The sequence below is a fragment of the Pseudophryne corroboree genome, chromosome 1 (assembly GCF_028390025.1).
Source record: "Pseudophryne corroboree isolate aPseCor3 chromosome 1, aPseCor3.hap2, whole genome shotgun sequence".
In the NCBI taxonomy this organism is placed as follows: Eukaryota; Metazoa; Chordata; class Amphibia; order Anura; family Myobatrachidae; genus Pseudophryne; species Pseudophryne corroboree.
The window spans coordinates 505,282,500-505,292,716 of record NC_086444.1 but is presented as its reverse complement, the minus strand read 5'-3'; the positions used below and the strand labels follow the sequence as shown (position 1 = coordinate 505,292,716).

Sequence of the window (10,217 nt, the reverse complement as noted above, 5' to 3'; positions counted from 1 at the left end):
CTCTCGTACAGCTCTCCCCCTTGATGCACGTTATCCCTTCATGTGTATGAAGTGCCGGCGCCAATGCAGCACCATGACACCGCACTGTAGTGTATGGCCAGAGTCAAGGACAGCCCTGGATTGTGCCCGGTAATGGCGGCTTCCCCTCCGCAGGATGGCTGCGCTGCTGGAGCAGGGAGTGTGGAGGCAGTTGGGCACCTCAGATCTCCGGCGTGGGGGGGGGGGGGGGGGATGCTGTTTGGTGCGAGAGATCTCTGGCACACAGGGGGAGGAGGGGGAAATGCAGTGTAGTGGGACAGAGTGTAGGTGGAGCAGCGGCGCTTGCACCTGAAGGCAGTACGGGGCCATGGCAGCCGCAACCCTGCACCCACCACAGTCACACCACTGCCTGCACTGTACCCTCGTGCACCACAGTAGCTTTTGGGGGGAGCACTCTCCACACACACACACACACACCCTGTGCGGGCAGGGATGGGGGAGCCCTTGGGATAGGGGGTCCTAGGGTAATGTACCCCCTGGGCCCCCCCCTTAATCCGGCTCTGAGCATGGGGCGTCACACCTTCTGCATACATTACTGATCCGAACCGCGTCCTAGGATGCAGTATCGGATCATCTCCCACACCAATCGGCTTGCTGAATGACCCATGGGGTCTCGCAAGCCGGCTGACAAATTTGTTAAACAAAGGCCAGGAAATCTCCATTCTCTGACAAAGATGCTGGCCTCTTCCCTCCCCTACAACACTAATAACACACCTTCATCTTAAAAATCAGATGCCATTGCCGTCCCCTCCCTGCCCCCAAATGACATCAGACTGTCAATCACTGACAGTCTGATGCAATTCTGCGTCTGCCATCGCAGAACCATACTGTACATCAGTGCCGAAACTAGACATTTTGGTGCTGTGTGCAAGAAACGGCATCGGCGCCCCCCCCCCTTTATGTAAAATAGGGGCAGTGTGCGCCGCAGATACACGTAAAAAAATATAAGGGTGTGGCTTCATGGAGAAGGGGTGTGGCCACAAAATTATACCAATTCATATTACGGTGCACAGTAGTGTCCATTATTCAAATTACGCTGCACAGTAGCACCATTACACCAGGTAGAGCCCCTTTGCACATTACGGCAGGTGTCGTCCCCTTTTTACACATTATGGCAGACAGCGTCTCCCTTTTTACACATTATGGCAGACCGCGTCCCTCTTTTTACACATTTACGGCAGAAAGCATCCCTCTTTTTATACATTACAGCAGACAGTCCCCCTTTTTACACATTATGGCAGGTGGAGCCCCCTTTTACTCATTACAGCAGGCAGAGCACCTTACATCCCCCCCTACCATTAGGCTGTAATGTAGTGTACTTTAGTGTAGTGTACTTTAGTGTAGTGTACTGTAGTGTAATGTAGTGTAGTGTAGTGTAATGTAGTGTAGTGTGTGGGAAGCCACTTACATGATTTCTCCTTCTTCCTGTGGCTGTGCTGCTTCCGGCTCCTGACCCAGAGCTCCCTCTGTACACTGCACTGCAGGCCAAGGGAGAGGGCGGGCCGCGGGAGCACAGTACATGGGGGGGAGCGATGGAGGGGGGGCCGTGGGAGCACAGTACACATGGGCCAAGAGAGGGGGCGGGCCGCCGGAGTGCAGTAGAAAGGGGCGGGCAGTGGGAGCGCAGCACATGGGGATTTATTGATAGCCAGCGCTGCCGCTAACTGTATGAGGCAGAGGCTTTCGCTGATTAGAGCTTGTCTGCAGGTGCCAAATGCTGGAAAAGCACATAGAGGAGGGGGATCGGGAGGTGCGTCTGTCAACAGGGAGAATATGCGCTGTAACTGGGTGTGCACTGTGGGCCATGCCCCTCCTGCACACACCCAGTTACGGATCTGCTGTACATGCACAGTTCCGAGTCTGGCACATGCACAAAGTACTGGACATTGGTACTTTGCGCTATGTGCCGCAGATCCATTGGGATTTGAATGAGGGCCTGCATGCACAAAACACGTCACTGTGCATGCAAATCTGTTATCTGTCATTTGTATAAAATGGCGCTAAACAAGACAGTACTACTCATAATGTTTTTTTAAAGGGAGTTCTTCCTCTTCAGTCTCAGATATGAGGATTACTATGTAATGAAAAGAACAAACACAAAATATCCTTGTTGTGTAATACAGTTATAACAACGGATCAGTAGATAATATAGCCCATATTAGATTTAGAAACTAACTGATCTCAAAGTTTACGGGGTTGCCCCCCAAACATTACACTCACACTTAGCGGAATGTAATAGGGTGTGAGAACCAGAGACAGAGATTTTGTGAGAGTTCTCCTGTTTTTTTAAAGTGGCAATCATTTACATGGCAAAAGCAGGTTGATTTTGCCATGTAAATGACTGCCACTTTAAAAAAACAGGATAACTGTCACAAAATCTCTGTCTCTGATTCTCACACCCTATTACATTACACCCTTAGTAGGAGAATATACAGGAAAATCAGAAAATCCTGGTTCTAATTTGTATGTGATGCCCTCTTAATTATACACTCACAAACAAATGAGCACATCGGCTTTCACCTTAGATGGTAAATGACCTCCCCAGTACGGTCTTCCTTAGCGCCATTGTATACAATTGAACTGTTTTCTGTATACAGTATGTAATCACTGGGGACTACAAGGTGTGGTTTCCATTGTAATACATAGGCTGCTTCTTGTGAGCATTAAAGATTACACCATCTATATCTGTAAAATCTGTTAACTATCTTTTGCCGTCAAATGACCCCACATCAGTACATTATGACTAATTCAGTGCAGTACAAAACTTCACTATCTCCATTTATGGAATCACTGATGAAAAAGTTTAACTGCCCAGTATCTCAATGGAGGTTTTGTTTTAGTGTCTCTCACTGGGAAATGAGAAAACCTTGAATGTCAATAATGTTTATATTCTCTTAAACCCCATCTACTACGTAACTCTGCAGTTCTTGATTCTAACCTGGAGTATAGTGTCCATTTTAGACATCTTACTAAAGATTCTAAAACAGACAAGTGTTGGTGTTGCCTATAGAAACCAATCAGTTTCTATAAGTTTTTAGAATGCAATAGAGATATGCTAGGAGGTTTCTGATTGGTTGCTATGGGCATCATCACCGTTTATTTTTTTAGTAAATCTACCCCTATGTGTCATCTTCAAAAACAGTCAGCTATGTTATGGTCAAGTGGTAATTCTTTTTTTTTTTAATGAATAACTCAAAGTCTAATGAATGTGGCACCATGAAAATTGCCACATTACATAATAAGTGCTTTAAGTCCAGAAAAGCAGAGCACATCTACAGTTTTGTGTTTCATTCTTCCCTTCAACCCTGGTGACTGCGAAAGTACACTTAATTCAATCTTCGTTATCAGTGGGGGTTTAGGTGCGGACTAGCAGGTCAGGCGTTCGGGGCACTGCTTCACACTGGATGGATGTGAGGTAATAGAGCCAGGAGTCAGTGGCACATGCACACAAACACATATACATACATATACACATACACACACTCTCTATCTCTCTATAGAGGCGCTCTACCTGGTGCAGTGTGTATAAGTGGCTACCTACTGCAATGTCTATAAGAGGCTCTGCCTGGTACAATGTGTTTAAGGGGCTACCTGGTGCAATGTGTATAAGAGGCTCTACCTAGCATAATGTGTATAAGGGGCTCTATCTGGTACAAGTGTATAAATGGCTCTACCAGGTGTAACGTATGTAAGGGGCTCTACCTGGCGTAACATGTATAAAATGGGCTCTACCTAGTGTAATGTTTATAAGATGGGCTCTATCTGGTGTAATGTGTAAAAAAGCAGCTCTACTTGGTGTTACATGCTTTAAAAGGGATCAACCTGGTGTGATGTGTATATGAGGCTCTACCTGGTGTAATGTGTATAAGGGACTCTACCTGACACAGTGTGTATAAAGGGCTCTACCTGGCATAACATATGTAAGGGGCTCTATCGCGCATTACATGCATAAAAGGGGTTCTACCTGATGTAATGTGTATAAGTGGCTCTACCTGGCATAATGTGTATAAGGGGCTCTACCTGGTGTGTATATGGAGTTCTACTGTGTGGTGTAATGTGACTGACGGACCCTACTTTGTGGTGTAATGTGAATTGGTACAATTCTGTGGCCACGCCCCTTTCCCATGAAGCCATGCCCCTATATTTTTTACTATCATCATTGACATGCACTGTCCCTGTTTAGAATGGGGGGCGGGATGGCGCCAAAGGAAACGTTTGCCCTGGGCACCACAAGGTCTAGAACCGGCCCTGTTTGCTATGTCTAGAAATTGTAAAGGGAAAATATATATATAAAATAACAACAAACACGTTTTTTTTATTGCATTCATATCAGCATTGCAGTTTAATTATCAATTAGATGCAGCACTTTATTACAAATGCTTGGGAAACATTGAATGGAAACAGACTCTCTTACTAATATCCAAATGTATCACCTACAATTAACATATCATTGTACAGTGTTGGTTTATACAGTACCAATTAGCACAGTACAACACATTCAGGTTTGAGTTTAAATGTATAGAAGATAAGCTAAATAAGCGATAGCCATTAGTCAGTGGTCACCAAAATTTATTATCCAAACCTTTATTCACAGGCCATTTGCTTTTAGTTTTGTTCCTTGTAAAATTAATTAAATCAGTGTGTAAAAATATGCAAAATTAAAAGACAAGATTGTTAAATAACAGTTGGCCAATCAAATTCTCAGAGTTTATCTTTGCAATCCACTATTCTAAGTAAATCCAGCAATGCACCAAAATGATAATCTGTTATTCTAGAGAGCGCAGATACTGGTAGCAGTGATTTAATGCAATTCTGTCATCAGTTTGCAGATTAGTAATGGCCTGTACCATAAAAAGTATTCTGGGTCTGTTTTCTACTTTTTTTTAAATGTATGGTATATTGTTATTGAATTATTGACATCATTTTTGAAAACCAAATTATTTACTTATTTAAAACAAATAACAATTTTGTGGGTGGGAGAAAAGTTGAAATATATAGATATATTTTTACATAAGCAGATGATGTAGGTTGCCGTCAGTCTTGCACACCAGGGTTGGACTCAAGACCTTAGGAGTTCTTCTGTGAGATTTTCACAACAACAGTCTTCACCTCGGTGTACTGATGCATACCATAGTCCCCCCTAATAAGAAGAAATTACATTTATCATAAATTGTACATTTGTAACATGGCCAGTGGGTCTCAATCTTGCAGAGGTGCCCTGGGTTGGTGGTCCAGAACCCATGTAATAGGCAAAACTAGTGCTCATTGGTTCCAATCATAAAATATATGGACAAACAGAAGTCAATACAGTCCACCACAAGATAACTGAAGTAGTTGACCTACTGTATAAACACAATTTACTTAATTTAATAATTTTTTTTTCTGAATTTCTCAATAAGAAACTTTTGGCCAAGGGGTGCCATGAAAAACAAAATCTGATACTCTAGGTCACCCTTATTCAATATTTCCCATGCGAGACATTTACAATAGTTATATGTAACATTGTTCAGGTAATATATTTTACCTTAAAATGTAACAGTCAGTTGTTACCCATCAATAAAAATCTTAGCAAGCATTTTTGTTTTATTCTTTTCAGAAGAGATAGAGCTTATCCTTGGTAATGTACTGTATAAACTATATATTTATCATTAGATGAGAAACACATGTACTTCTCCTAAACTCTTCTCATGGTTACTTTTATACATAGTTACTGTTCAAGCTTTAGGGACAGAATTTGTAGTATCATTTTTCTTCCCTTTTATGTACTGTACTACAGAAGAGTTACCAGAACTAACAGATCCAGTAAGTACAAAATGTGATGTACAGTAGTATTGGGGTGCCTGAACGTTAAGATTCGGGGATCTATTCATAAAGCAGTGAAACGAGTGAAGAAATCAGCCAGTAGAGAAGTTGCCCAAGGCTACCAATCAGTGTTGATGTAACATTTATAAAGCACATTCTATAAACTTATACGTAGCTGCTGATTGGTTGCCATGGGCTACTTCTCCACTGACTCATTTCTCCACACTTTTAACTGCTTCATGAATAGACCTCTCAGTATTTTATGTTTCTGTTTCTTGTAGTTAAACTTACAAGTAAGCTTTGTTTGTATTTAACAGACTATGGGTTTTGCTTTATTTTGGCAAACATCCTCACATTTCTGTTTCTGTAATAAAAGGCTTTTTCCAGTACATCCAAATATCCAGACATAACAAGATTGTTTTTGACCGGATTCCAGGCTGTGGAATGTGAGTCCGAACATTCTTATGTTCTAAATGAATCCCTTCACCTACATGTAACAGGTTCAATATAACCAGGGACTTAAGGGACTTCCTTGAGGATTTCCAGGCGCTGCTTTCCCATCCTTTGTACAGTATTTTTCAACCTAAAGTGTCAGCTTGATATCAGTAGAAAAAGAGACTAGAAAATGTGTGAGTTTTTGCATACACCATTAAATGGATGAATACAGATCTGCAGTGATTAAATTAATAATAATGTAAAATTGTTAAACAGCTGTACTATAAGCTGCATGTCAACCGATCCCTTACTGAACAATTCCCAGTGTCTCGTACTACACTATTTTGAGGCTTTGCCACAATCATCCAAACTAACAAATGTTTTATGTAACATAACAATGATATAGCGTTGAGATCTTCTCTTTGCTAATGCAGTCTTTTAAGTATAGCCAGGGTAGTTGGACAATACTTAGGAGCTGATATGGTGCCAAATTGTTGTCTTTGTAAAGTAATATGGTTTCTCCTTAAATATATAATCTGGTGAAATAGGCACTTAAAGGTCTTTGTACTAGGCCTTGGAGAGAGGTAAAAGAGTATGGAGATAAAGTACCAACCAATCAGCTAATACTGTAACTGCCTTGTTACAGGCTGTGCTTGAAAAATCACAGGAGCTGGTTGGTACTTTATCTCTGTCCACTTTATCTCTCTCCAAGGCTTAGTACATAGACCCCCTAATTTCTTCATCATTACTTGTATACTTTTAATGTCTGTTAAATGCATAAGAATCTATCTCCCTGTTAAGTATTGGAACAAAACAGGCAGGGAGCCTAACTCTAACCTGATCGCAGCAGCAAATTTGTTAGCAGTTGGGCAAAACCATGTGCACTGCAGGGGTGCAGATATAACATGTGCAGAGAGAGTTAGATTTGGGTGGGGTGTGTTCAAACTGAAATCTAAATTGCAGTGTAAACATAAAGCAGCCAGTATTTACCCTGCACAGAAACAATATAATACACCCAAATCTAACTCTCTATTTCTGCCCCCCATGGTTTTGCCCATATGCTAACAAATTTGCTGTTACGATCAACTCTGAATTACCCCCAATGTGCAATGCTGCCCGTACTGTGAGATAGCAATGATATTCAAGCCTTTGTTAGATACAGCCATTCAATTTTCAGATGTATAGAGGACAACCAGATGTCTATGTGGGTAATTCAGACCTGATCGCTGGGCAGCAATTTTTGCAGCCCTGCGATCAGATAGTCGCTGCCTACAGGGGGAGTGTGTTTTAGCTGTGCAAGTGTGCGAACGCATGTGTAGCAGAGCTGCACAAACTAATTTTGTGCAGTCTCTGCACAGCCCAGGACTTACTCAGCTGCTGCAATCATAACAGGCTGATCGGGGTCGGATTTGATGTGAGACACCCTCCCTTCAAACGCTTGGTCCTGCCTGTGTTTTTCCAGACACTCCCTGAAAATGCTCATTTGCCACCCACAAACCCACTCTCCCTGTCAATGTCCTTGCGATCGCCTGTGCAAATGGATCCTTCGCACAAACCCATCGCTGACCGGTGAACCACTTTGCAGCTGGCCATTGCACCTGTTCATATCTGATTGCCCGCTGTGCGAAAACGCACAGCAGCGATTAAGTCTGAATTACCCCAAATATCTTGCCTGCAGCAAGCCAGGATTTTGTGTCTACTGTGTGATCTCTGATAGAAATTGGGAAAACATAAGGTGGAATGGCAAGATTCATTTTGAAAGTGACCACTGTATGCTAATAATAAATAAAGTGGGTACAGCTTTAGTTAAAAAATAATACTAAAGCTGAATATACCTCATGTGATCAGTGTGACCCAGTGATGTGATGTAACGATGCAACGCACCGCTGTACAACTACACAATGAATCATTACATTCTGCATGTAACAACTGCATGTCAGCTGTGGCATCGTCCCACTGGATGTGCAGCACAGCCAATGATACACACTACACGATGTGCATGATATACAGTATCTTACAGTGTGTGTACCCAGCTTTACTTCTTGTTATCTCTGTTATCCACAAGCCATAAATTCATGAAAAATCAATGATTCAACAAATTTGAAAGCACCATTTCTAAAGCTATCATTGTTGATAAGGGCACATTTATGGAAGTACTCTAGGATCAATTGTGCCTTGTACTTTTCCCCCTCTAATATTTATTTTATTGTTGACTTGTCATAATATTCAGCATCAGTAACATATAAATAAGCTTTGGCATTATATCCTTCATTACCACGAACAGGGGTAACAATGCTTGAGGCGTAATTAATATGTATATTTTAATTGTTTGGAATGTTATCTGGCGTGTCAGGCCTTATGTATTTTTCTCTAAAGGAGACGATGATGACTTTCCATTCCATATCTTGGATCAGAGCTGAACTTGAGAGCATTATTCCTCAGTGACCCACTGTTTGTGCACACACTACGCACTTGGCTAGAACACGTTATTCAGGTCACTCTGAAAATATTTCCAAACTGAAGATTTCTGGCTTGTGATACTGGCTGTGCTTTCAGATAAGGTACAGCTTGCAGCTCTTGAATTGATAACATTTGTTGCACTTGTTTTTAAGGTTGCTTTTACTCTTTCAGTTTCCCTTATTACAGTATATGTTAAGGATACGTGTGACATTAAAAGCTAGTTCCCAAGGGAAATTATAAGTATTCAGGGCGTTCCTAAATTATTGGTCATATGAATATGTTGGTATTTATACAGCTGATTGGACATTAGTGGAAATATTTGGGATCAAGGATTTAGGAATCTGGATTAACACCTGATGTCACAGTACCAACACCGGTTATCCAGTCTTTTCATCCAATTGTTAATGTGCCATGAGAAGCCATTTCAAACGGAACAGAAGACCAAGTAGTTAGTTTAGCCTGTCTGTGACAAAACACAGTTATCAAAGGAAATACTGTATGAGTGTTCAGATTTAAGAATTTGGGGAATGTGGTTGCAAATATATGTTTAAATACAAGAAATGCGTAGTGTGTGAGAATTATGAGACTTCACCCAAAGGTAACCTATAGTAATCATGTATCTTATATAAGGAAGCTTATTAATACTATAAAAATGTAATTTTCCATATGAAACTGTGCGAGAGGCTATGAGCGATGTAGTGATGGTGGATTACAGTATGTCTCTGGGAAATGTCAGAGAGAAATTATGGGATGAAAAAGCATTTGAATTCTTTGGGGACTCAATAATTCACACACATGCAACATTTGGTCCCCAATATTAGTAGCTAAACTGATGTCTGGGTGGTACATGCAGAGGTACCTTTATATCCAGATAACACAAATTACAATTTTCGTCCTTTTATTTTAAATTGTGTTTTTGCAAACTTATTGTATGCCTTACTTGTAAGTTATTTTACAATGTACTACTGTTTGTATACTTATTTCATAAGTGTTTATTTTATGCTCTGAGTAACTCATTAGCCTGGTTATGAAGATAAAGATTACTGGACCTTGATAACTATTGCGTGCTAGACGGCAAAGTATTAAATCCTTTGAGTGCTACTACAGGTTGAGTTTACGATATCCGAAATGCTCAGAACCAGAAGCATTTCAGGTATTGGATTATTTCGGATTTTAGAAAATACCTGGACAGGGGGGTCTTGTGGGTGTTGCTTTGTGGGGGTCCAGCGGGCATCGTTGGGGGACTGGCAGGGTGGAGGAGGCGGAGCTCTCATGAGGGAATGGCTGTGAAGCCACACTCATGCCACTTGGCTACTGACACTAGATGACATCATGACGTCATGGCTTCCAAATATTCCAGTTTTCACAATATTTCATTTTATTTTATTACGGAAATTACGGAGACTCAGCCTATATAAGAATTATTAACCCATGGCTACCAGATATCACAGAGGGTACTGATAGTGTGAAAAGGTATCTAG

At 41.4% G+C, this 10,217-nt stretch overlaps 1 protein-coding gene across 1 annotated transcript in view; it reads right to left on the bottom strand.

Annotated features, from left to right (window-relative positions):
- Positions 1 to 4,591: 4,591 nt before the first annotated feature.
- ALDH1A1 (aldehyde dehydrogenase 1 family member A1) overlaps positions 4,592 to 10,217 on the bottom strand; it is a 104,165-nt gene continuing 98,539 nt past the window's right edge. The window contains exon 13 of the mRNA XM_063913878.1: positions 4,592 to 5,179. Coding sequence (XP_063769948.1) covers positions 5,107 to 5,179 — 73 coding nt within the window. The 3' untranslated portion in view covers positions 4,592 to 5,106. The remainder of the gene's footprint in view (positions 5,180 to 10,217) is intronic.